Source organism: Necator americanus, chromosome III (assembly GCF_031761385.1).
Source record: "Necator americanus strain Aroian chromosome III, whole genome shotgun sequence".
Classification (NCBI taxonomy): Eukaryota; Metazoa; Nematoda; class Chromadorea; order Rhabditida; family Ancylostomatidae; genus Necator; species Necator americanus.
Window position 1 is genome coordinate 14,960,549 of NC_087373.1, and position 27,930 is coordinate 14,988,478.

At 40.0% G+C, this 27,930-nt stretch overlaps 2 protein-coding genes across 3 annotated transcripts; one reads left to right on the forward strand and one right to left on the reverse strand.

The window, feature by feature from the left end:
* Nucleotides 1–3,425: 3,425 nt before the first annotated feature.
* Nucleotides 3,426–10,299, reverse strand: RB195_009630 (uncharacterized protein; the record flags this gene model as incomplete). Of its 2 annotated transcripts, XM_064190268.1 has the most annotated exons (9): nucleotides 3,426–3,471; nucleotides 3,526–3,632; nucleotides 4,033–4,167; nucleotides 4,791–4,834; nucleotides 5,091–5,156; nucleotides 5,869–6,000; nucleotides 6,913–7,181; nucleotides 8,619–8,727; nucleotides 10,218–10,299. In XM_064190268.1, the coding sequence occupies 9 exons, from the start codon at nucleotides 10,297–10,299 to the stop codon at nucleotides 3,426–3,428; spliced, it is 990 nt and encodes a 329-aa protein (XP_064047851.1). The 2 variants fall into 2 exon arrangements, with proteins under 2 accessions (XP_064047851.1, XP_013302350.2); XM_013446896.2 differs by lacking the exon at nucleotides 10,218–10,299 and having other exon boundaries at nucleotides 6,913–7,261; nucleotides 8,619–8,660.
* Nucleotides 10,300–11,955: 1,656 nt separating this feature from the next.
* Nucleotides 11,956–25,987, forward strand: RB195_009631 (uncharacterized protein; the record flags this gene model as incomplete). The annotated part of the gene is made up of 23 exons (XM_064190269.1): nucleotides 11,956–12,031; nucleotides 14,067–14,180; nucleotides 14,240–14,379; nucleotides 14,444–14,559; nucleotides 16,906–17,068; nucleotides 18,844–18,933; nucleotides 19,012–19,083; nucleotides 19,366–19,510; nucleotides 19,575–19,681; nucleotides 22,577–22,722; nucleotides 22,778–22,886; nucleotides 22,952–23,116; nucleotides 23,183–23,375; nucleotides 23,704–23,915; nucleotides 23,970–24,077; nucleotides 24,249–24,326; nucleotides 24,489–24,650; nucleotides 24,746–24,903; nucleotides 24,971–25,063; nucleotides 25,121–25,195; nucleotides 25,261–25,365; nucleotides 25,492–25,673; nucleotides 25,734–25,987. 23 exons carry the CDS (start codon nucleotides 11,956–11,958, stop codon nucleotides 25,985–25,987), a joined length of 3,063 nt encoding a protein of 1,020 aa, XP_064047852.1.
* Nucleotides 25,988–27,930: the final 1,943 nt, after the last annotated feature.

The window sequence follows — 27,930 nt, forward strand, 5'->3', positions numbered from 1 at the left end:
ACTAAATCGATGCAGTCACTTAGTTTTATTATATTCAAAACCGAGGAAATAATTTCAAAAACTTTTGCCTTTCTATGGCGAATAAAACGAATTAATTACTTTCTGATTCAACCACATTAATTGGAACTCGTGGAGTATTCAGATCTAGTATTCATGAGTAAATGTTTGCTTAGTGTTGAACACAAGTAGGTTTCAAGTTGGATAAACAAGGTTTGGAGCAGCGTACTTGGTAACAGGTTCCTGCACTACCGGTCGGTCGGTGGTTCGAAATCGCACTAGTGCCAACTAAACCCTTCATCCTTTCGGGGTCGATAGATTGGTGCCAAACTTGGGGGGTAAATTCACTGACTCGATACATCGGCTAACCCTCGCAAGTTATTGTATAGGCGAGTTAAACGTTCGCAAACCTCAAACAACTCTGAAGTGAGGTAATCGTCGTGGCCCATCCCAAGCGGATTGATTAACGCCAGATACTCTATCATTAAAACACCAGGTGTTAATTCCATGTAGGGTGCTACAATAAATTGCTCCAGTTGTTCAAATAGAAACTACAGAAACCGCTAAATTAAGCGCTCACTTCAAGTATATTGTGAATGGGAGGCAAGACTCAAAGAAAATTTGTCCTTTCCATGAAATGGCGATTTTCAAACCAAATCAATCAATATTCGTAAAAGTATGGCTAAATAAACTCAGAGCCCGAAAGGTGCGCAGGCTGCAAGTTGAAGTGCAGCCGTACCACAAGGGTAATTCGAATTTGAACCACCGACACGTTTCCCTCCGCGCACCAACGATATTCTTAATTGTGAACAGCCTTTCAATTGTTTCTCTAATTAAAGCTAGGTTTTCAGGACACTCGCTCTTTGCTATGAAGCTTTTTTTTTAGAATTATATGAATGATTTTTTTTTGCAATGTTGGAATACAGTACGAGGATTAGTTCCTTCGTACTGTACTCCATTTGTATACTTTTAAAAGATACCTTCTCCAGTGAATAGTACTAATAGAATGGAAGAAATTTCTTTCAACCTGCCGAGTGCGCCTCTTGATTTCTACATATCAGGGTCAACCGTACATTAATCATTCACGAAGAAAAAAGGTTTAGAGGCTCACATCATAAGGGTGGATGGTTTCGCCTCTACCTTAAAGCCATCACCCCACGAATCTGAGGTGGTACGGAATTCAGGGGGAGTATTCTTAAACGGGAGAGTAGATTATGGACTCCTCCAATCGAACTCCTTGTAGAAAATAGTGCGCCGGAACGCTTGAAGGTCGTAGAGGGGTAGGGAGGATAAGAAGAGCAAAGCGAACAGAAAAGGAGAAGGGGAAAGGAGCAGTGGAAAAGAAGAGGAATAGAAATAAATAGAAAAAGAATGGAAAAAAGGTTGATACTGGCAGATTATCTTGGAAAGAAGACCGCGCATACGTTCCAGAAAGACGAGATTTTAATAATACCTCAACGATTTGGTTCCAACCGAATTGAAATTTTTGTGGACTAGAAAATGACCTAGAACTGGAAGCGTATTTATGTTTTCTTGTTATGCTAACGAAGTTTAAGTGAAACTTTTTTATTGACCTGACGTCTCGACAAACTCGTCTTTTTCAAAGGCCAGTTTCACCGACTGGCGGGGTTGGTAAACCACCGTGTTCTTAAAGATGTCACCAAGCCGAAATTGTTCCGTTCTTAAAGATTGTCACCTAGGACTCGACCTAAAAGGTAAATTACTTAATATTAATTGGTTTTCAACAGCTTGTAGGAGAATTTATTAGTATTCTATGGTAAAAACGATAGGTTGCGTAAACACTGTGAGATCGTTAGTAACTTTGCGATTGGAGCATTTTGAGAAACTTTTTAGAGGTGTTTTGTATAAGAATGTTTGTTATACAAAATGTTTAGAGTGATGTTGTGCAGGAACACCTAGCTACTCCCTTGATTTAGATGAAATTAATCAGAAATTATACGATTTGTGTTTCCAAATTTAGATTTTAAGAGAAGCAAGTCACCTGGATAGGAGAAATTTTCATATAGTTGTTCTAGACCCTCCATACGGATATGCGAATGAGTTCGAACACATGAAACCGTTCTTGTTTTATTTATTCATTTATTTTTTGGGATGGGAAACCGTGCTAAAACTCCGATTTCTTTCCTTTTCGGACGTAAAAAAGCGTATAATCTTGAGTAATGTCTAACTAGTCAGGGCGTACTCGATATGAACCAGTTCAGCTCTCAGCATTTTCAAACCGAGGATTAAGCTTATTAGAGTCCAGTTTTCACACTTGCTAACTCTTCTCCTCATCTATAATAGATGAGACCAGATGACAGAAGTGCTAGTTTTCCAATGTGTTATGTAGTCGAGTAAAACAACAACAACATGAAGCACGATGCAGTTGCGTAAGCGGTTGGGCTCGAAGCGCCACGCTGGAGATAGCAGTTGGGGATCGAGTTGGGACCATCGCGAAGTGCAGCAATGAACGGTGATAGTACAGGCCCTCACTCGATCCCAGACGCTGCGCTGGTCTGCAGCGCTTCGAGCGCAACCGCTTACGCTTCTTGTCACTTTGGCTCTACTGAATCTAAATTTCGATTTAAAAAAAAACTGAGAAATGCAATTCAGTCGTTTTTAGAGGAATTATTCTTCAACAAAATATGTCCAAAGCACTTCTCCAGGTGCTCTTCTCACGAATTCATTAATAATCTTCCAAACCTAACAATATTTACGCAGCCTCAGCAATTCTGGCCATTGAATGATATAAAATTCTCGTACAAACTATTGGGAACCACGTAGTACTGATTTCTTTACCTATTAGATGCAGTTCTAAGCTGTTCTTCATCTGCAAAAACTTGGTCAGGTAGGAAACTGAACACGCGAGATATTGTTACTGAATGTTTGACCTGCGCACTTTCCTAACTTAATAAGTGATTTTGCGAAGGAGGTATTGTTTTAGGAGGGTCGCTCAAATCATCTAGAATGCTGATATTTGTACAAAATTACTGCTTGGGGAAGGAAAAGAGATGAGTATAAAAGCACAAAAAAAATTGCCTAAAGAGGTACTTCCAAAGGGCATATCGTTTAAGGAAGCAAAGAAAGTTGATCAGGTTAATGCGCATCAAATAGGAGGGTATTAAGAAAGGACAAGAAAAATCAATGAGTGTCAAATAGTCGTTGTATTTGTACGGACCTCGTCAATGTAGATGTCCACCATGCCATTTAATCTGTACATCTGTTTTTCTTTAAGGATATTACATGGAGACCTTGAATTTGAAAAAAAACGCCGACCGCGACCTTACGTATTCATTTCTTGGGCACAGAATGAACAAAAGCCACCATCCAACAGTATTTCCACTTTAAAATCGTTTAAACACACAATGAAGAATTGCGTACAAAGATTTTATAACAATAACTTCACTAACACTATCTACACTGCATGATCAGTATTGAAAAGCAGGTTTCTTATCGTATCCGTACTCAGCATACCTAGAAATTGAAAAGGTGATGCAATAAAATCAAGGAATTAGATGGGACACTGACCACTTCTTTTCCCACCAATAGTCTGGTTGAGGGATGAAAAGTTCCGGTTTATCGTAACCGAGTTCCTCGGGTGTAGAAATACCCAGCTCATCAAGAACAGGCTTCACCTAAAAACAATGATTTTGAAAACAATCCCACAAACCCTGAGGTCCGATACTAATTTGATATGAAAGGAAGTTCAAGATTAGCAAAGAAAGTGTTTTAATCAAGATGACTGATGAACTAGCAGTCTACGGTCTTGATATATTTGGTCTACAGTCTTGGTCTATTTGGGATACGATAGAACTAGTATAGATTCTATCCTATCCCAAATAATGAATAATTGATTTGTTCTTCAGAAAAAAAAACAGGAACGTTTGTAAGCAACTCATCAACGCGTTTGAAGTTTTCACATATTTAACTGGAACAGAACACTTGTAGAATTATGATTATTTTATTATGAACATTTCTATTATTATTATGAAGATTTGAAATGTAAAAAAAAGAAAAACCAAGAATAAAACGAACCTCCTTGATTATGTAGGAGTAGATAACCTCTCTATTTTTCTTCGATCCACATTTGATCTTGATGGCTTCCAAGAATCTAACGCAAAGACTGAAGTCGTTGACACGACGGCAGGCTCGCAGACCTGCCTCGACGATCTGTAGATCATATGTTACGAAGAGTATTAATTGTCAGAACGAGACGAAGAAACAGAGTTATTGTTGAAATTGTAAATGTATTCAGCAGCTCAACAGGTTTCTGTTGAGTTCTTTTCTAGCAGAACATCCTATCATTTTGCGAAAAGATTCAAGACGCCCATCTACTGATTAGCTGTGATTTCGATTCGCAGACTTTCATCGTAGACTATTTTTGATTTACGAAGCGAATTTCGAAAAAAATGTTTCGTTGGCAGGATAGTTTTGCCTCGAGTATATAATCAGATCAGTTATTTAAAAAAAACTGGAATAAAGAGTAGTTTAGGGAAGGGGGCACTCACCTCTTATTTTTGGAAGTAGAATAAATAACTAAATCAGTCGGAGCCTTAAAACCTAAGCATTAGTCTTAGAGAATCTGACGATAATTGACGTAAAGATAAAGTTACTAAGAGAAAAAAGGAAGATAGAGCTTCTAGAAATAATGGCGCAGTTGAGCACCCCTCTCCCCCTTCCACCAACTACATTTTCACCAATATCTGCTTACAACTGCTATTTATTCACTTATAAAGGTTGGTTAGAAACAAAGTAACAGAAAATAAGTGAATAACTTTAACAGAATGAGGCACCTTAGGATCAGGAATAACGTCGTAGTCGTGAAGTTCGGTGAGCGCTGAAAGAATAAAGAACGTTGCAGAGGAACAGAAGATCAGGAAGCAAAAATTTAACTAGGACTGTCTACAGTGTTTGCTGAAGAATAGCAAACAGTGTTCACGAAATCTTTAGAAATACAACATAATAATGCAGTAATCCTCGTTGTATTTCAAAAGATCAGTACCATGACAGCTCAAATGATTTACGAATGCCGTCGAATCCTTGAGCATATGCAATAGTAGAAGAAGAGCGAAGAGTGAAAATACGTAACTCACCTTTTCTCACTTCCCAACCGTCAATTTCTGGTCTGTTCAGGTAGTCAATAAAGTGCTTGTCGAACTCTGTAGATACGAAAATTATCAAGAGAAGTAGATAGCAGTCCACAACAGTACACAGTTGACATCGAACGTATTGCATAGGTTTTACGTTCTTGGTGGGCAGGGTAGGTCCACGGAGGAAAATGTAGTTGGAGGATTGATTGTGATTGCGAAATACATCGTAAAACTTAAATATCAACTCAGCTTGAGTAAAATATATAATAGTTTGGGGGAGGGGCACTCAGTGGCGCCCATGTTTCTCGAAGTAAATATTTAAATCAATCGCGGGCCCAAAGGCGTAGGGATTGGCCTTGGAGGATCTCTGACATGTAAGCTGAAGTTACTAGGAGAGAAAAGTAAGCTAGAGCGCAGAGAAATAAGGGGGAAAATGAGTGTCCCCAACTACATTTCCCTCCGCTGTTTTCGTAGACAAAGAATTCGAAATATTTCGAGGGAAATTTATAAGCATCCGAACAGACATCAACATGTCACTAGCTTCTGTAGCACTAGTCGATCATGACACGGATTTCGACTCCCATTTGTCGATATTGAAGGCACGTAACTACGACCTCTAATCCCCGTCGTGACTGTGAGATCGATCGAAGACGTTGAACTTTTCGAGAAGTACAGAGGTACACTTACCCACACATTACAACAGGTCCCACCACGCTTCAACGAGAAAAAGCACGAAATCCACTAAGATGATTGCAAACACATAAACGTGTATAGAACTTACTCTCAGCTGGCCACTTTTCCATAACATCATCAACTTTGCGGGAAAGACAGTTAGACGTAGAAATAGTGCGGATCGCTGATCCACGAGTGAGTGCAGATCTTGCAACTGATCGAACCAGAGGAGTGGCCATACCTGAATAGAACAATGAGAAAGTGATTCTGGAAACAGCAGCGATAAATCGATGATGGGCATTTGATAAACACAAAGTCGTCCACGTCACTTTCTTTTTTTTATTGCAGAACAGGTGCCCTTCAAATCAATGAGTCAGTATTATATGCGCTCAAACTCACTCACAAAAATATGGAAATAATTTCTCGTTTGTTGACTACAAATACACTTTATCATGACATAAAAATGATCCGAGAGTACGCCTGAGGATCACGGTGGTAGTAACTTCATCTTGCAACGAAATAATATAAACATAAACACAAAGGAAGACCTCTAACTCGTTCCTATAAGCGTTCACAAATGGAAGAAATGCGCAGGTTGAAGTTGGAACTTGTCTATAAAACAATTCAATCCATAAGAAAACATACAAAAAATGATAGGAGGCGAAGGGTGGAAAGTAGTTGGGGTTGGTCCACTCAATCAACCCCTTATTTCTGGATGTAAACTAAATCAGTCAAGGTTCTAAGGCCTAAGCATTAGTCTTAGAGGATCTATAACATGTGACAAGTTACTAAGAGCAAAAAAAGGAAAATAGAGCTTACAGAATTAAGGGCGCAGTTGAGTGCCCAGCTCCCCCAACAACTAGATTTTCCGCAACATCTGCTTTGCAGTGCTATTTATTCACTCAGTAAAGGTTGGTTGGAAACAAAAAAAAAACAGAAAGCGAAACTGATACCATCACAAAAGTTCAAAAATAAAAAAAATGAAAGGAACGTCTCCCAAGGACCAAGTGCATAGCACGGTCCTCATTTTTCTGGATAGCACTCAAGAAAAAATAGAACAGTACATAAAGCGTGAAGTGTAAAGCTCAAGTGTATTCGATGACTTTTTTCCAACAGTACAAAAAAGGAAACAACACATGGAAAGCAAACGAACCGCCCATTCCGCACAGCGTACACTTCTGTTCACTTCTGCGACGCGTACGCCATGCAGTTGGCGTCGCGCCAGCTGGACCACCCGCGGCAAATTTAAGTGTGGTTTGAACTGGTGGATTCTTGCTGTGATTTTCGACGAAACACGGTCTTGAGGTGTTTCGACTGGTGTTGTCTTGTTTCAGTTGTCTTTTCTTGTTCTGCCAACGAGGTTTCGGTTTTGGAACTTTATTGATGGCATCACGTTTCGACAACTTCGTCTTTATCAAAGGCCTGGGAAAGATCTGAGGTTTTTGATGTTGTGCATATCCAATCGAACTCCTCCTCTCTCCTTGCCAAGCCTCGATATCGTTCTAAATGCACTATGCAAGAACTCCAGTCGTACTCCAGAAATCTCCAAGTACTCTCTTGATGAAATCTCGGGATTTTGGACTGGATCTACGTTTTCTCGTTGTGTCAACGATTTTTTTTTGTGGAACTTCATTAGTGGGCTGACCTTAGGGCGATTAGTCTTCTTTATCAAAGGCTTGACAAGAGCTGCAATTATGTTGTTAGTTAGTCAGAAACCTGGTAAGGATGTTGTTTCTATAGGCCTCTACGAACTAATCCGTACGTGGTGACGTAGAATTGTTCTCTCGTAACCGCACGCTTCCAACGGCACTACTTAGAAATCGTGCAGTGAAGGATCGAATTTGTGGTTACCGAGACGGATCAATTGCGCAATTCTGTTCTTACTTTTCTTTTCTTTGTCGTATCATTCATTTCCAACTTTTGTATTTTGTAAAATTCCTACTTGTAATCTTTACGTAATTTGCTGATATATCCATTTTATTTGAATACTGAAGAATAAGTTTACATGGCATACTTCTAAATGTGTGAGAATTGTCTCATTATTACAAGTGTCAAAATGCCACCCGTGCGCCGCTGTTAGGAACAGAACTGTGATCTAATTTTCACTTATTACATGTTTCCAATTTTCAGTGTGATCCCTGCGTCTTCTAAATTCTTCTTCTATATTTCTTGCTTGAAAGCACCCAACAAACACGTGTTTGTTTCCTCATGTTTCCTTTCTTTGTTATCTTATCTATCATGATTGGATAATCTAAGAATTCAAGAGTACCGAAAAATTTGATTTTTTCTTGGTATATCTGGATTTCTATTATTCTTTTATTATTCTGGATACAAACATAAACTAAACTATTTCTCTCACCTAAAGGATTCAATTAATGATAGTTTACTCGATAAATTTCTGTAGTTTTGCTACAGGTATGGTCGGGTCAAAACGGTATGAATCACGAGTGTAGTTGCGGTGCATTTGCGTACGCGCTCGAAATAGCGCGGTGAAGGCAGCAGCAGGAACCAAATTGGGACCGTCGCAAACTGCAGCGATGGGTAGTGCCAGCAAGGATTTCTCCACGCTCCTAGTCACTACGCTCCACCGAAGCGCCTCGAAAGAAGCCGCGTACGCAATTGCGTACGTGTTTCATGTCGTTTTGACCCTACTATATGCAACTAGCAAACGGTCATTAATTGAATCCTTTGCATAGCTTCACCAAAATCATCCACTTTGTGCATATCTGTGCATTTTTAATTCACATGTGCATCGGAGTTTTTTCTTCTATATTTTTGGTTCTTCGCCAATTCAGCCTTGCAGAAAAACCATGTTTCCAATTACGTACCAATTTACCGACCCCGAAGGGATTAACCAACCGGATGAAGGGCTTGGCAAGCATTAGGATGGTTTCGAACCATGTGATGGTGCAGTCACAACCGAAATCCTTATCGACTACGTTACATCCGTCCCGATTTCTCTTGTTATCTTTAAATTGCGAAAACGTGTGGCTTGATGGATAAATAGCAGACACTCGCGTCAAAACGGTCCCAAGCTTGCTGCGGTTGTGGTTGAAGTGGTGCGATAGGACGCCTACACATCTTTGCAGTCCTATTGGAGTTAGCAAAGGTCCAAACTTCATCGCAACTGATTACGCAATTGCACCAGGCTTTAGGCCCTCCGTGCACGAGTGTACAACACTTGAACCTAACCTAGCCTTTTGAGTTGAGACCTGCCGTATTTTAGGCAGGACTTTTCAAGGGTTGGGTGTCTCGCAGAAAATACCTGCGCACTTTTTTTCTCTTTCGAAGTAACGTTTAAAATTCAAAAATTTCTTTGCTACTCGGAGCTGTATTATTTTTTTAACGTCGGGGATTCAGAACTGAACTGAACTGAAGAATTGTTTTCATGCTACCTTTTTTGTTTATCTACTCGTTCCAAGCAGAACAATTGGCAAGAGTGTTCTTTTCTTTCTACTTATGATTTATGTAGGTTAAAATCCCTCTAGCGTGTTTGTTTTCATGTGTTCTGATTCAGGGCCACAAAACTTCCCTTACACACTCCTTTATATTCCTATGTGAGTATCCATACATAGTCGGGTCAAAAGGACATGAATCACGAGTGTACTTGCGGTGCATTTGCGTACGAGCTCGAAACGGCGCGGTGGACGCAGCAGTCGGAACCGAGATGGGACCTTCGCAAACTGCAGCGATTGGTGGTGCCAAGAATGGTTCCACCACGCTCCTAGCCGCTACACTCCACCGATGTGCCTCGAGGACAGCCGCGTACGCAATTGCGTACGTGCTTCATGTCGTTTTGACCCTACTATACATGCAAACTAATGAGTTAGGACGTGTTTACGTACTGCGCTGAGTACAAGCTCAACAGATGGGTTTAATGAAGCACAGATGTAATTTTTGTAAAATCATCTGACGCTTTGTGGTTGGTTTTCACGTCCGTTTTCCGTTGCAATCGTGTGAAATTCGGTTTCTCGACGCTCGTGTGACAACAATTTTCGACACCTATGCAAATCGCCGCAGATGGGGCGGGACTGGAACTCCCATGGGCGCTACATTGGCGGCGTCAGAAGGATCTAATCGAGCGTTTATCTTTGTCGTTTTGAACGAGCACTCATTGTGTGTTGTCCCTTCATCCAGCTCCTCCTAGTTGTCCGCCCTCTTCAGCTGTCCCTCACATTATGAAATGGCAAGCGTTGACGACGGCGTGCGCAGTGCGATCGATTCGGTTTATTATGGCCTAGCATTCAATGACCTCTGCATCCTGACCTAACACTCGTTGACCACAGATTTCCTTTCGTCCACCACATCTCAGCAATCGTTCTTCCGTGAAAAGACTGCTTTCGGTGCAGATCAATTTTATTTGCCAGTTCTTTTCTTCATCGCAAATTCATCACTGAGCGCTCGCCGGCATTCTCATTAATTCAAAGATGGTGATCGACTATTTACGGTCAAACATACTTCCGTAAGTCTGCTCTTCATCCATCGCTTTTGCTTCAAGTCCTTCTATTTGCAGAAATGTTAGCTGGATCAGGCTTTTCATTTGAACCCAACCTATTGGGACGTATAAAAATTCTTGAGGTTGTCTGGATTCGACAACTTCACTAAAATTCAGCAAATACATAATGAAGGATCTTTGGTCAATCCATATACGAACTGACATTCACATTAAGATTAGTAGATCTGACGAGTTTCAATATTTCGCTCTCCTCTGTTACGTTCTGGCTTCGTCTACTGGATGAAGTATTTTCCAATATACATTTTACCTTCGACTATGTTTCAACTCGTGGCGCTGACTCTGTTTCATATTGCAGGCACGCAGTGGTTACCAAATCACCCTATCTTTTTCAGAAACTTCCTCAAAAACTTATTATTTTTTGAAGCTGGCTTGATTTTTTCTCATTACCTCTTACTATTTTTGGGCTTGAACATTCTCAATTTTGTCCGTAGGACTTGTGACGTGCACGATTTTTGATCAATCTTTCGCACAACTTTTTAATTTTCATCGATACTCTTCCTTTCAAATTTCTTCTACACTCTTTCCTATTTATACTGAAACTGCTGGTTCCCGAATATGTTCTGATTTACTTCTCTTTACATTCTTGAAGGAGTCAAAATTGCCTTCTGCTTTAAAAATTCGTCATTTTCATGTTTCAGTGATGTATCCTATTTTTTTCTTCTCAGCACTCCTTTCTTTCTTCGTATAATTGCTGTAATTCGTCATTCTAATGCTATTTTGCTTGAATTGTTGCACCGGTTGTGTTTCTTCCGTTTTCTGCGTTCAAATTATATGCCTTTTTCTTTGTTCTTTATTTTCGTTCTTTACTCGCAATTTTTTTCTTGCTCCTGTTAATCTAGCTTTTAATCTTTGCATATCCTCTTTAAAAATTTAATTCATGTGATTTCGTTCGTGTCATCAGTTAAGCTGTGTCGCGCGACTACACCTAAGAAATTCCATTCTGCCAGCAGATCAAATGTCAGTGTGTAAATGCCTTTTCTTTTTTCATTCACATTCACATTATAGCTTTTAACGGCAGCAGAGTACATAATTTCAAATTATATCCGTTTTTCTGAATCGTTCAACTGTCGTGCGAATTCGCTATTTTTTTGTTGAAATACGATATTTTGCCGTCTTTATATCCTAATCACTCCAGTCTGGCATCATGGACGTTCCTTTCACTCTCCAGCCAAGATTGTGTCGTAGAATAATCATTAGTCTTGGACTAGATTGGCGATGCCTTTTTTGAGATCTACTCTTGTTTTCTCTGGTTTAAGCTGGTTATTGGCTGGCGAAAACTATTTTAGTCGTTACTTGTGCAACAAGTTCTCGTTTCTTCCGTACCTTTATATGGAGAGAAAAGATTCATTTGTCTCTGTGAAGGAGAAAAGACATTGATCCATAGCTGTAATGTTGTTACTTTGCAATTCTCGTGTAATGCACAAGTGCTTCATAAAATTATGTGGTGCGTCTTTTCATATTAGTGCGGCAAAATTTGGAAGCAATATACCTATTTTTGGTGTTTGCACGAAACATTTTCTATACTTGCCCTTTATATTTGGTGCATTTCTTCATTGAAGTGTTAAGACTTGACCTTTAAGTGAATAATTCGTCTCGAGAACCTTTTCGCTTTCCGCTCGCCCATTTTTGGAACAACCTTGAAGATAGGAACTTATTTCAGATGCTCGAACGGTTACGATTATGAGTACCTATTTTTATTATTGTCTGTTATTTTCTGTTCTCTTCAAAGCGCTTTGTTCTGCTTCAGGAGGTAGAGGTAACGTTTTACTCATATTTTCACACATTATCGCTCTAAAAAGCTTTACTTGAGTTTATATTTCTGTTTTTAATACGCTCTATGTTTTCATAGAATGGAATATGGAATTCATAGAATATGTTTTTTTTTTCTGGGTCTTGCTGGTCTACGCTAGTTCCAGATTCTTCGAAAAAACATTGATCTGACATATTCTCTTTTAGGAAACTGCTTATACTTTCGCATTCATTGGCTTTTTTATGTCGAAGCAAGTTTTCGTTGTGACACCCTACGTGTCTGTATTTCTTGTCTGTCATATCCTTTCCATGAATACTAAGCCTATAAATGAGGGACGAGCTCTAACTAGCATTGGTCACGAAGTAGCAAAGTTCATTTTCGACACAAAAAATCGACTCAAAAATTCTATTCACAATTTTTTCTTTCAATTTAAAATTTTATTCGACGAAAGCAGAAAGTTCCTCACATGCTCCTTTCGGTTTGTTTTAAAGGCCGTCGGTAGGATACGAGCTACGTTAGTAGTCAACTCGTGTAGAAGGCAATTTCCTGCATTCACTTTCAAGTTGATTTATTTTTATGAATGTTCGGAAAAAAGGCCAGTAATTGGGCAAGTATTGCTTTAAAGAAATTGCGAGTTGCACCTTGATTAGTATTTCCACCATATTTTAAGGATTGGCTCTCTTTTTTTCTGGAAATTCGTTCCGTTGAGGGAAAGTTGCGTTCCCATACGTGAATATTTTGAATTCTTGGTGCACTAATGCGGAATTTGTTTCTCTTTTGTTCTGTTCCGTGAGCGGCAAGCATTTGAAATATTCTCCGTTCAAGTAGAAGGCGACTCGATAAAAAAAGTTGTCGAAGACGTTTGCGAATGTACGCTTCTTTCACATAGAGAAGCACTCTGCATTCATAATACAGCGCTCGGAACCTCAAAGCTACGGATTTGGCAACATTCCGTTTCTTGAACTGATTATCAGAATATAGACGGATTTTAGGCTCTTCTCTCTGCAGCCATCTTGGGTGAGAGGGAAGAAGGAGAAAGTAATTCTAGTTTTGCATAATCCTTGAAGAATTTTAGGATCTTGTGGATTTTTTTCGATTTCCTGTTTCACTACTTCCTTCTCTATTTTAGTGTAAGTATAAGTAAGTATAAGTGGTCAAAAAAGAAGTCCTTGTTAGAAAGGTATAAGAATGCTCATTCAACCTCGGGGTTGTTTTCTCGCTGAGACATTTTCAATTAACGTGGTTCTTTCGTGGGTCTTCGATAGTCTTTGGTTCATATCTATCGCAACTTCCAACTAATAATAGTACATAAGTTCGCTGTCACATTTGTTTATGAGGTTTTTTATTTATGAAGATTGAAAGAAATGTCGGAAAGTACCGGACGATAGGTTTCAAGTTCTAGGTGGATGTAGAAAAGTTACAGGGTACTTTTTCTTCGCTAGGCTAACACTGTAATTCTTGATAAATGGTGTTGAGTAAGTAGATTGAATTAAAGTGAGGTGGATGACAATGTTACAGTAATCACGCGTTAAGTTGCACTTGAAAATATGCGTTTATTGCTCTTCTATATCGTAAATATTATATTTGGTGAGATATGTAAATATAAGAATGAAATTTAATAAAAAGTCACTGAGGATGTTCATTCCTGGACTATTCTTAAAGATTGTTCGTATTTGATAGATAGTCGTCTCCATGTCATTTCCCAGCAAGTAAATCCAGCGATATGAATCAAGGGGAACTGATTCATCGTCATGAATAAGCGCTTTCCGTTGGATGCCTGCATGCAAAGGATGCAGCTCAGAACTGGATGCGATTGACTCGTTCCTGGTATAGTCGTTAGGCGGCGACTTCAGATTTCTTAGCGAGATAACAGCAGCAGGCGTTCGAAATGATTTCTAAATCTTCTGTGACTCATCCGTTTCTGAACTAGAACTCTCTGTCGCTAACGAATACAAAACGGCTTACAAATCCTACAATCTATGAATAAAAGAGCCTAATTAGAAAGGAGAAATTATCAATTTTTAATAACTTTTCATTTCAGTGGATTTCCGTCACTCGTCGGCAAATAAGGCTTTCATAGCTAGCATACCTGGGGGCGATTATGAGGTGGTCCATCCGTTTCAAATACGTGACAAAAATGAACGAATAGGAATAGGTTCAGCTTTTTCTAGACATTCACCAGAGTTTTTAGTAGAAATACATTTTATATTTTAGATACTCACAATTATTTTCTAAAAGCTGCGGAACATTATCAACATGTTACCATTGTTATTCGGAGCAATGCTGCTGGTCGAATCAAGTTGGTTTTGGAGCGGAACAATTTCATATTCCTTAATAGAACCAGTTTCCGTAAGGTATTTGTTGAATTTAATGTTGCATTTGCGGGTTATCTTTTTGGATTACCAAATTATATTTTAGTTGGACTCAAGCGGCGAGCACGGATTTTCTCAACGAGTGGAGAACTGTTACTATCAGGGTACGGTAGCCGGTGATGCATCATCTTTCGTTGCACTTTCGTCATGCAACGGCTTAAGGTGTCATCTTTGTTGTGTACAGCTTTTGAAAATCCAATTTGTGTCTTTTTTTCTGCTCCGAAGCATATCCAAAACTACCCAAATCATTCGTTTCTCCACGAGCTCTGTGCAGTGTGGTTAACGATGAGGCGTAACTGTAGGAGGTCGTGATAGTTTTTGTTGGAAAATCGTTACAGCCTCGGCTATTATTTTGAGGACCGGTTGGTATGATTCAATCATTCTGTCAAGCCGCCTGTAATTCGTAGCGGTAAGATCTAAAGGGTGGCTATTTGACGACACATTATGTCATCGAATAGTCGCGCTATCGCTTGACGCATGTTACCCTGATAGCGGCAGTAGCCGAGGGTTGACAATCGACCCCTAACGACGCCCATGAGAGATGGGGATAAGATTTCCGGATGCCCGTTGATCTTACGGGAGGTCAATTGTATGTACAGAGGCAACGAAGCCCTATATGTACCAACTAGTGGGTTACTTGAGAACGAAAAATTCTACCTCTTCTTATAGTGAAATGTTTCATTTTTTTTTTTTTGCGCAGCTTTTATGAAATTTCTAAATTGAGATACCCACGCAATTCCAGTTCAGAGCTTTAGAAACAGAATAGCTAATTATCTCAATATCTCTGTTCAGCGACCGAAGAAATGTCGAAAAAAGGAGCCTTTAGAAGCTTTGTTTCTCCTCATGTGGCAATTGTTTTATGATAAATTGCTTTATATTTTTTCAGGAAATATTCGCATTACACGATGACTTGTGAAAATTTCCTTTTTTTTGCTTCCTGATTTCATAGACCTGTTCCTGATGTATTTAGTACTACAAGTACACAATCAATACACGAAGAATTTCATTTTGAACCATAGAATTGCATTAATAAAAGTCTTGATGTAGCAATGCCGTCAATCAGCAGTGATGTGGAAACACGACAGTTTGGGTGATTTTCCTTGGCAATTCTGTCGTGTTTGACAAGATTAAATATCGAACTATTAGCATAATTGGAAGTAAACACTGCAATTTTTCTGAAGTCTACAATATGTGCGACTGATTTTCGCAAAGTTGTATCGCAGGTGTTCCTCAGTTCGGGTAAATTCGGGGAATATCGCTCCACGACGTTTTTATTATTGTTGGTATTGCTGTGTGCAGTTACTGACAACTGTAGGAATATGTATTCTTTTGAATTTATCCTTGTCATACAAAGTTTATTCACCAAACTCATATTGAAAATCATTTTTCGACCTTATAATTCATTTCGGGTATCTGCTGATGGTGTTGTTCTAAGTACATGTGAACTTCTCGAGTTTCTGAAACCCTTGAAAATTTTCGGACTTAAAAACCTCGATCTTGGTTGATTGAATCGAGTACTTATTTAGATTAATGATATGTTGCTCCCAAGTGTTTTGGAGAACTTTAATGACACTCATTCGCTCATCTTTCTTTAATGAATTCTGTGTACGTAGATGGCTCTGATGCATATTTTGGAGGCGAATGGAAGTCGAGAACAAATGTAGTGCAAATATTCTTTCTGTAAAGCATTCAAATGGCGTGGCTAAGGACCACGATTAACACCGTGACCATGAGATACACAGCTAACATTCTGCACTCAATTCCGATGTTTTTAGAAACGTTTTTATATACGCACTTGAGTTCTTTTTGCTCGAAAAATGTCATTGGTTCAAATTTAGGGCAAAGTCCTTCAAAGGTCCTTGAATGTGCTTGCGTTCCACTTACGGAAAATTGAACATTTACATTTTGATTGCCATTGTTGACGTAATACGACCACAAGGGAATGTAGAAATTGCAAATTTTGCGTAACCATACTCGAGTGCTCTCCTTTTTTATAGTGGTTTATTCATTTTGGTGCCAATTGCTAAGAGCAGCTGGGTGGAAGCCATCATTCACCTTATTCCATGTGTGAGCAAGGAAGTCGTAACAGAAAATGAATTGTAACTCAATGCCTTGGAAACCATGATATATGTTAAATAAATTCTGTCATTATATATATATTATATATATATATATATATATATATATATATATATATATATATATCGTCTCGTTATTTATTGCAAATGAAGTTGAGAAAATAAGAGAAATATGCTATCGAAATGATTTTCAGCGGGATGCGTTGTGAGTAGGATTGTACTTAATTGTGATGAATGCCACAAATCGCAGAATATTACTACATTTACTATTTATCAAAAATACGATATTCATCATATTTTTGTTCGTTTTCTTCTCAATACTAGCTAGAACTCCTGAATTCCTGAACGCCCATTGTATGTGTGTTTTTTGTGTGTTTGATATAATCTCATATACCTATATTTGATGAGTCACTCATTTTATACCATTCAGAGGCGTGATTGCCTTCTCAAATGGATCCACATATGGAGTTTGGCCATTGGATGCAGGAGATCGAGGTCGAAGGCATCCACATATACTCTACAAGACTCAGTGGTCAAAAGAAGCAAGATGTGGAGCATCGATGGCACCGATTGAGCATGTTATACGCCGCAGGGTAAGTGTCCTCTTCAAAAGTTTTCCTACTTCTCCGTAATTTCTCTTTTTTTTGGCTTTGGGTCATAATCTTACTGGAATAAGTATTTTGGGGAAGAATGCAACAAGCGCCATGATCAAAGAAAAGGTTATGAGTAGCGATGTTCTCTCTCGAGAGTTCGAGTTGTTTACTCGACTCATACGCGCATCTGTTCATCCGTATCGGATTGAATTCGCCTAACCATTGTCACTAGTGATTTATCCTGTTTGACGCATGCGCGCTCTTATTGAGCAGACGATTCAGGCCAGTGGATTTGCATGATAATTCGAGTACGAGACAGTCTGCTCGCAGATATTAGTAGAGAGAAATTAAGAGGGATGCGGTGAGTAACTTGACGCAAGGTTAATTGAACTAGTCCAGAAGGTATCTTAATGTTGTGAATTCGTCAGTGCCAAATAGTAGGATCCTTGACGATTTTGAGAGAAAGAAAGAGAAGTAGAGGACCCCTTGTCGTCAGTCTCGCTAAGAGATTTTGCTTCGAGTTCTGGGATCTTACGTAGATTTTCAAATAGACTTAGCAGTTATGTGTTATGTGTTGGGTTGCTTTGAATTTGTAAAGGAGTCAAAACATCTGACGATGCTAATCTCCACTATTAGTCTTCCCCGTAGCAAAACAAAGTCGTGAAACTCTTCTGGAAGTTTTTCGATAGATATTGATAACTGTTATATACATATTGTATACTACGTACATATTATTAAGAAGGGCGAGTGTGGCGCAGTCGGTTAGAGGTCCGCTTTGGCCACTCGGCGGATTTGTACGAAACCGTCACAGCGTGCCAACCAGGCGTTTCATCCCTTCGGGGTCGATAAATTAGTACTAGACTTGTTGTGGAGGATAAAAAAAACTGATTTGATCATCGGTTGGCCTCTCCAACACATTGAATATGCCAACACTCGTTCCATAAAACCTCAACGATTACGAATTGTAGTAAAACCCGTTGGCGCATTCCAAGTGGTTTGATACGCCAGTGACTTTAATCCTTTTAATACATATTGTTTCTGATTTTTTTAAAATCTTGGTTTCGAGCGTTGCTTCAAAAATGATTGCAATGATAAGATGGATTGCAAGATTATTCGCGAACTACCCTTCCTCTCACAAATGTTAACTAAGCTTCTACATGACAAATTTTAAATCTGTTTTTTTATACTCCCCATATAAGTTAATGCTATTCTTCGTTGACACTTCCGGACCTTCTTCATTTCCCTCCTTTACTGTATGATCTTTTTGTCGTAATTTTCAAGGACTGCAAAGAGCGTCTGTCTTCAACTTTTTAAAGATATGACGGCATTTTACGAACTGGAACATAAGCAAAGGGAATTCATGTCTGATTCTTTAATGTCATTACAACGCTGTGCACTTGACCTTTTTTTTGAAGAGTTACATCTTCGTTGTTACGTTGTTCACTGTTTTCCAGAATATCTCTTGCCTACGCATGAGATAATTTTCTTGCTCAGCAATTTCTTCGAGTAATCTGACATGACATCCCTCGATTGTTGTAACAAGGTCTAAGATCAAAGAACAAGAGAAAAAATGGTTTTTTAGGGTTTATAAAGAGTAGAAGTAATAAAGTTGTATAAAAAATTTCTGCAAATGGAAAATGATGGGTTTGTACTTGATAAAAGTTTGTGACGGGAGACTTCGTGGTAAAATGTAACTCCCATGTAGCAAAGACTATTTATTCAGTTTCTTAAATTTTTTATTTATTATTTTATCTTATTTTCATTGTTTTTTTTAGACTTCTCGACACCACCACCGGCGACGTACGCGTGACCTTTCGAAGCAGACGAAATATGTGGAGTTGGCGCTGGTTGGGGACCATGAATATGTCAGTATGAAGCTCTTACACCGTGACTTTTTTCCTCTTAAATATGTTGTTTACTGGGTTCACCGACATTTTTTGAAGGTAAAACAACACAGTTATTCCGATGAGGATTCGTTGACATACATGCTGGAAGCGGTAAACATCGCGGACTTGGTGAGTGGAATAATTCACGGATTTCTCATCTCACATTGCTTGAGCCATGAGCAGCACTATATGGCCGTAAAGTGCCGCGTTGTGCGTGATTTACCGCTGCATAGCTCTTAAAACGTGAGCGCAAAAGGGGCCGACAATTCCATTAGCGATGCCCACTTATCTATTCAACGAGAGCTTTCCGTTTAACGAAATAACTATGCTTGACAAGGGTGAAAGAGCAGCGTAGATTGAATATATCAGACTCTGTCAAATTTCGTAAAAGATGCTTAATCTTTTTTCCAGATGTTCTCTCGAGACCTAAATGTTCGATTATCTGTCGTTTACGCTGAAATTTGGCTGGACGTGCAGCGAATAGATCTGTTTGAAGATATTGAAAGAACGATGACTGGTGTTGTGGATTACTCAACTGGTCATATCTACAACATAGGTGGGACTCCGCTTTGGTTTATTGGACCAAACGTTGAACCTGTTCTGAATCGTGCAATTTTCAGCCAAAGATGCTAGTGTTCTATTCACCGGTGGCTCGTTTGCAAATCATGAAGCTATTAATTCGGTCTTTCGGAGCATTTGTACCGCACGAGCTGCAACAATTGTAAAAGTGAGTCGCTTAATATAAGGCACCATTTGTGGGATCTTTTACGGAAAATATAGTGGTGTTGATGGCGTTAACCGGGCATTTGCATACAACCCATGTTGCCTTTTACAAGAAAAGTAGTAGGGTTCAAGATATCAAAATTCTAACTAAGAAAAAAAAATGCCGAAATGTGGCTGATGCAATTAGACTTCAGTTGTAGGAGTGGAACAGTGTAACGCACGGGTAGGGAATGGGACGAGCGATTTTTTTCAAGGCAACTTTTTCGTATCTACGAGTCTTTCCCATTAATTGGCCTCATATTTTAGTTGATATATAAGCATTTCACACATATCATGTTTAACTTCTTACTTTTATTCAAAATTCTGTTATTTTGATGAACAGTGAACAGTTGTGCTCTGACGCCTAGAGTTATCTCGTTAGGTGTAGATAAAATCCGTGATTACAGTAAGTTTTAGGTCAAATGTGGTCTTTTCTTATTCATTTGTTTCCGCGTTTGAAGATGTCCGAACCCAAGTCATGAATGATAGCAGAACAAACGTATCGAGATCGATAATTTATTTGTAAATTAAACATGTTCGTGGGAGTGCAAAACAAACAAACAGGAGACAATACAAGGAACAAACAAATGCAGACAAACACAAATACTAAATTCGCTGGAGAAAGATACATTGTACCTTTAAAAAATTATGGGAATATAGGTTCAAGCCACAGTGAAACTTTAAACACATTTATAAATAGAAGCTATCTGTGCAGGAGAATGTCTCTTAGTTTGAATTGTATATAGTAGAAGAAGCAAAATTTTTGTCACATATATAGGAACACATTTTTGCTGAGGGAATTTGTGAGAATTTTGTCAAACAGAGATACAAGGTCGCATATTTTCTGTGGAAATGAATGAAATGTGACCAGTGCTCAACTCAAAAGATACTTTTTAAATTGAGTACTTCAAAAGGGAATTATTCTAGGCCTATTGTCCTAGGCAACTATACAACTCTAACTTTGAGCAATCATTTAGTAATTCATGACGAGAGGACGAGTAATTTCGGAAACCGCTGTAATCATCTAAATCATCGTGGATTTTTTTTTGGGAGTTTTGCCTTTTACTCTTTTTCGGTGTAGGAATCTTTTGAAACAACAGTATAGCCTGACTTCCACATGGCTTCTCCAATCGTTCGTCCTCATTGGAATGTTGTCTACGATGTTTCGCAGAAATACTCGACCTCTTTTGGTGGTCTCATTGTTTTGGAGTGAAAAAAATTGCTTACAGCGATAATCTTTTGATGAATGGGAACAGCAACGTCACATTTCTTTTTTTCGGTCGGCCTTAGAAAATTTTACTTGAACAACTGACATGTCATATATTTTTATTGGAGATGACCCGAGCGGTGTCTTTGAAGGAAAGAGGAATGCTCGAGGAGTCAATTTCGAGACACATCGCTCCATTTTGCTTCATTGATGTTTAGATGAATGTTCGTTCCACTCGAGTTACGGCATGTTTACAGCCACATTAGTGTTTTGCCGCTACACTCATCGTGTAGGCACACAAAGTGCTCTTTTTTGAGGAACTTTATTCGGAAACAAAATCTATAAGACGTTTTATGGCTCTTCCACCTAAATACAATGCTATGGCGTCTTCGCTATTAGGATTACTACATTGTCGGTTTCTAGAACCTGATGGAGAAGATCCTGTATCCTCTTAAGTTAGAGAAAAGTTTCCGTTGTGCTGTACAGTTTTTTCGAGTAGGCGTTCTACTGGTTGCATTACCGCCAACATCAACCACGATTTGTTTGACCTTCTGTGGATATGCTGTCGACGTGCGTTATTTATTCAGTTAATCGGGGTTCGGATTTTCATTTGCATATGTGACATTGAGCGAGAATGAGGTTTGTTGACTAAATGCATGCGGCGCTATGAATTTGCATGCTTCAGCGGACAACTTCTGCATATGACCCCCAACACTGGCGTTCCCTCAATGTAGGGATTAGCCGGGAATTGCATACATGGAATTCTCATAAGCTGTCACTGAGAGTAGGTTGCTTTCTATCAGAGACGTGTATTGCATCGTTCCTGTACTGCTACCACCATCTGGTCGTTTACACTGCAGTTTGTATTAGATGCCATGTGGTCCATCGCAGCCATTAGACGGGCTTTTTGCAGCCTTGATTATTTCTTTCTGTGCCGCATTCTCCTCGTGTGTGGTGCGTCGAAGAGCCGTTCATGACTGGTTCTTTCGGAAACGAGCCTGATTCATTTGTCGATTCATTTAACGGTTGGACGACGTGGGATTTGTGCGCGTAATGCGTGTGTGTCGGTTACGCAGATTTGGTGTTCGACCGCCATATGTTATTGCTATTAATTCGTCTCCCACAGGAATTTGCCCGTTTGAATTAGAGCACCAGCCGTGGTGGTGGGACATCTTGATTTGTAGCGCTCAATGTGCTTGTTTGTAGTAGCAAAAGGGAACCTGAGAGAAACACTATGGATGAGCATATAAGAAATTATCCTTGATTCTGACCTCGATGTGAGGGAAATAGTACGCTTCAAAAATGTGCTGATTTCGAATCGGGGAAGCGTAGCCTAATGTTCGACTATCTGTGTAAATGGTATGCTGAGAAACATGCATATAAAAACTTATTGTGTAGCAAGATAAGTTTTTCTGCTCTTTTTTCTGTTCTTATTTGCGTATCAGCTCGCTGCAAGTAGTGGAGTAGTGGCTAGTAATCCGCCTTCAGTGCTCTTACGGCTTTTTCTTTGTTCGAAACCTTTTACTACACCAAAACGTAGTACCTCATGAAAAGATCCGTGTGCAGATTTTTCGGGTCAATTTTGCAGTCCTGCTTTTTTTTTCTCAGTGAGTCCTTTTATTGTTCATGAACAAACAGTTCTTTTTTTTTCAGGCAGTGGATGCTTTTGCTGCTCAATGGACAGGACAAATGGTTGCCCAATCACTGGGACATTTACTTGGTTTGGAGCATGACACGCCATCTTGTCAATGTGATACAGATTTCTCCAGTCAACGTTGTATTATGAATGACAGACCAGGGTTAGGTTTTCATCATTCTTTCTCTCTATTTCTTAAATAAAGTAAATTTCTGTAGGATTCCCGGAGCTGCTTTTTCTTGGCAGTTCTCAAAGTGCTCGATCGCTCGAATGCATGGCGTCTGGCAGTCTGGTCACGTCCAATGTCTTTTGAATAAGCCTTTCCAAGTGCGTTCATTTTTTCCCATTGCTCATTTAGTAAAGACAAAATTGTGACTAATTTATTCGTTCAGCCGTCTCAACTCCGCGAATGCGGAAATGGTGTTGTGGATGGCTCTGAAGAATGTGACTGCGGAACACGTGAGACGTGTACAGATCCGTGCTGCGATCCGCTGACCTGCACTTTACGAGCTCATGCTCAATGCGCCGCACATCATCAATGCTGTCACCGATGCGAGGTGAAAACAGAATAGCAAAGAGAGATGGGCCACAAATTCTTACTTTCACCAATTTCAACTATTTAGCTCAGAAAAGCAGGTGAAGTATGTCGAAATGCTCGTTCTGCTTGCGATGTCGCAGAGACCTGTGATGGAAAGTCCGGAGATTGTCCACCTGACGGACACCTTGTTGACGGAACTGCTTGCGGTCGGGACGGACAGTGCTGGCGTGGCAACTGCAGCGATCCACACAACCAGTGCCAAATGATTTGGGGAGAAGGTACAGTTCTAGGGATTATCCTGTTCAATATCGAATTTAAGAAGAGTGCATGGTAGAATTAAGACTTTAACAAATATGTGATTCGGTTATTCTTAACAAGGTCTTGGCATACGAAAAGAACTTCGATAAGGTTGTTTACATGTTGTGGCTTATCATTTCGGATGCCTCGATGACTTTAATGAGTTAACTTTCTTCATAGAGCCTAAAACCATGCATGCTCATAAAATATTTGAAATAATTACTTAATTAATAACAACATATTTGTAGAATGAAATCATTCAACGCAGAACATTTCGAGTACCTTTTACGTTTCTGAGAGTACGTTCAGGTGCTCGTGTAGCGGAGGAGGAATGCTTCAAACAAAACACTCGCGGACACGAATATGCGAATTGCGGTTCAAGTGACAGTTCTTCTGCATATCGTTCATGTCAAGCTGAACATATCCGATGCGGCACCTTACACTGTCAGGATGGGGCCACAACGCCGATGCAAGCTGCCTTAAGAGCATTCACGTTTCAGTTTCAGCAGAATGAGAAACAGGTGGATCCAGAACTTCTCGGAAGTGGCTAAGTATCGAAGTGATTTATGATTCAGGTGCAATGCAAATCAATAGCGAACACTACTGTTGGATTGGTGGAAGACGGCTCTACTTGTGGCTCTGGTCGTGTCTGTGTTGCTGGCTCTTGTGTCGAAATGTCATCGGTAAGTTTTCCCATGATTGGATGTTAATTGTTTGGTGAATTAAATTCAAGTAAGACTTTAGAGATACATTAGTTTAAGTCCTCAATTCATAAGGTGCTACCTCTTTGTGTCCGATCTAGATTTCTTTTTTCCGTGGGGAATCTACTGCCTAAGGACTACGTCGTGTTCTAGGTCTCCACACCTGTTACATGCCCGTCGAATAATCACGCCTTGCAGTGCTCTGGACATGGTGATTGTACCACCACTTCTGTAAGTCTTACAAATTCACCAAGTATTTGTGTCTTTCGATATCATTGTAGTTCCAGTATTATATTGCCGTTTTACACTCACAAACATTCCCCTTTTTCCTGTATTTTCAAGAGACATATTCGTGTTTTCTGGAGTGTTTTGAATGTATAGTGCTAATTCCAGCTTTGTGTTTGTTTCGCCGGGTGGACTGGTGTCGCTTGCGATACCCGCTCGAACAGTACACTGTCCAAGAATCGTGGCACATCACGCACCATTGTCGTCGTCCCCTCGATTGCTGAAGGGAAAACACTAGATACTGCTACACTTCTTGGCATACTACTACTTGTAAGTCTAGTTTTTTTTTTTTCTTAAAACTATTTTGCGAATCACGCTACACCTTTTAGTGAGACTATAAAAAGTGAATCAGTTATCATTTTTAGGTAGGAGTTGCTCTTTTACTTCTTCTCGTCTGTTTGTTGTTCTGTTATCGTCGTCGGTCAGTAGTTGAAATCCCGACACCGTCTGATGAAAAGCTCGACGACGGTATTCCTGACCAAACCCAGCGTTCCATAAAGTTCGGCAATATGCCCAGCTGGAGGTGAACTTTAAAAACACTGAAAACTCTAAATATATCTGTGTTGAAGCATTTGGTTGGGTTTTTTCAGAGACGAGAAGAGAAGGCGGAAAAGCAACAAACACGTTTACGGAGCCCTGAACCGTATCACGGAGGCTGATGAGAGAGATTCAGCAAGTCTGAGGTAGAAACTCTTAGACTTTGATAATTCTTTGTCAAAACTTTCTTTTCTTATCCACAGATCACGGGAGAGTGGAAGTCAAAATGCCGGAAGTCAACTTTTATTTGACCCTAACCATCAAGTGATTTCATACGGGTGAGTTGATAGTTAGACTGGTGCGGGTTTTCTCTCATTAGATAAGTGATTTTTGGAGTTTTTAGCCGACCAGAGATGGTCATCCCGGAACGAATCCACGAACATATCTATGCCGAATCGGCATTGATTATGTCGAACGGTTCTCCTATTCACCTAGATCATCCTATGAGGTTTGCTTTAATGACATTCAGTTAAAGGAAGTTCGGCGAAACATTTGGTTTTTCTGGTTCCACTCAGATTTTGGTCTTTGCAATATTTTAGGATATGTCATCTTTTCAGTTATTTATTACTTTCAGATCCATGAATAGTTGGTCGAAATCACCCAGTACGAGTATAGAACACATAGCACCCACTCCATTGCGATTGAATAATATCAAACAATTGCTGCGTAATTTCCAAAGTGATGACGATGTGGGTGACGAATTCCGCGACGAAAATATGGAATTGTTGGATACCCGATATCCATTGGAGGCGTACGGTAAGCCTTGATCGTGAGACTGGTGGGTTTTACTCGAAATCATGGGAAGCAAATTTTTAGGAAGCACTTACAAACCTCTTGGAGATCCCATTGGTGAAGAGGAGCTTTCTGGAGTGGAAGCAGACCATGATCACGGCTCTAATACGGAGTCAAGTCGCGGATACGAACTCGACCAACGTGGTGCCGAAGGTCGGCTGGATACGGGGGAAGCGAACTCATCACCTGTCGGGCGAAGCACCTGCGACTTCCGACAGAGTCCATCTCTCTTTAACGACTCGTTCAAGCTAGAAATGTCCTCTTCGATACATACCTAAGCAATACTGCCAAATATCGGGCTCAACACGAGAAGGTGCTGTGATGTAAAATATTCATAATTACTTCGTAGAAGATTTGTATGTTTAGCACTCTTTTATGTCATTAATTTTCTATGTTCTATTAGTCATTAATTTTCTTTAGAAGGATCTCAAGTTTTTTCATCTTGTCACTTGGACACTGTTTTCGCTCAGTTTAAAAAAAATAATCGTTTGAAGCTTTCACATCGCAAAGCGTCGGCTATTAGCAATTTCCACAATATGTACTCATTTGTTGTTATCAGTGCCTGCCTGTTAAACTTCTCAACTCATGTGGATGTCGCTGACCTCTTTGGTATACTTGTAGCTTGTGAAGTTTAATTCATATTGGTGAATATTAATAGTATGCAATACTGTAATATATTGAAGTCGAATAATATCACGTTTTCCGACTTAATAAACGAGCTTCGCTCATTCTCGTATTACGGAGAAGAATGGAACAGCAGAATTTGTACCCTACCTGAAGCCAATTCAGGTATTTTTGGATTACTTATGAATTAAATGGACTTCATCGCCTGCTAATGACAGCATGCCACGGAATTGATTATGTTGGGATCTCGCCACGGAAAAATAGAGTTTGGGGTGTAAATAACGAGTAAGAACACCATAAATTCCCCTTAATCATTCTGAAAAACGGCGTGGGAAACAACCATGTTAGTCGGATTTTCCGGCGAGGATTGGAAAACGTGTAACGTGTGTGAGCGCAAGCATACGCGCTGCGTCTGCCAATGTGTGGAAGCCCATTGATTGTACCTCTGTCGCAGACGCAGTGCATCGTAGGAAAATCCGTTCGACAAGGTCGTCTCTCGCGCCGTTTTTCAAGACAGTTGGGGGAACTAAGCGCGACTACGCTCATACTCGATATCCACACCGCTAACTCCATTATTTTTCTGCGGAGAGATCACAACGTCATCTATTCCGTGAATAGCTGCCTTTAATTATTCACTGGAGGTTTCCATGACTTATTGGGTCATCAGCGAGCCATGAATGAGAAGACAAACGAAGTCCTCTAGGAACCCGATCGGTATCTCAAAGCCTTCCTGAACTTTCGCGCGAAATCTCGAACTCATACTATTCGTTTCAGTCGTCAAAGAAGAGCCACGCTGTTCCATAACAACGATATGTTCTCGACCGCGTGACTTGGTAAATGACTGCTGATCAAAAACTGATCTTTTTGCGGGATAGGAAATTCGATTCGTGAGAATTATTAGGGGTAGGATACGTCATAGTAATCTGACCGCCCGAACAGTTGCCCTTGTTGCGCTGACAAGTTCGCTCATTTCGATCCTGACATAAAATCACAGCAGTGATGAGCGAATGTGTTGAGTTGTCCCAAAAGCTCTTTCGGTTTTTATTGACTTGACTGGCATTTCACAGAAGGAAAAATAAACTTCAGTAGGTATTTGTGCAAGCCTCTCGCGTGACAAGCCTGATGCATCATCGCAGCTTAGCAGCGACGTTGTGATGGGCTTGTAGCTTATGCATTTAGAATCATCACAGAATTAGGAGATAGATACGAACATAATAGATAGCTCAATTCTCGTATTCCTTAAAGGCAGCATACCACGAATCGGAGGTGGTGCGGATTTCAGGTGGAGTATCCGTTTACGGGGTCGTAGATTATGGAGACCAGGGTGGTTCCGCTCATCTCTCCCTGCATCACTGCAAACAGCCGCCTCCATAATGCTGTTTTGTACGACGCCATCTATTGCAACCCTCCATCCCCTGCACCGCCTCCGCCCCGCGATTCGTCGAAAATCAATTCGGACTGCTTCGATAGGCAGTAAGGGACGCTACGCGTGCAATGGTGGCGCGCTGCAACAGAAGGCATCGTAAAAAAACAGCATTCAGGGGCCGGCTGCTTGCTTGCAGTGATTCAGGGAGAGATGACCGGAACCACCCCAGTC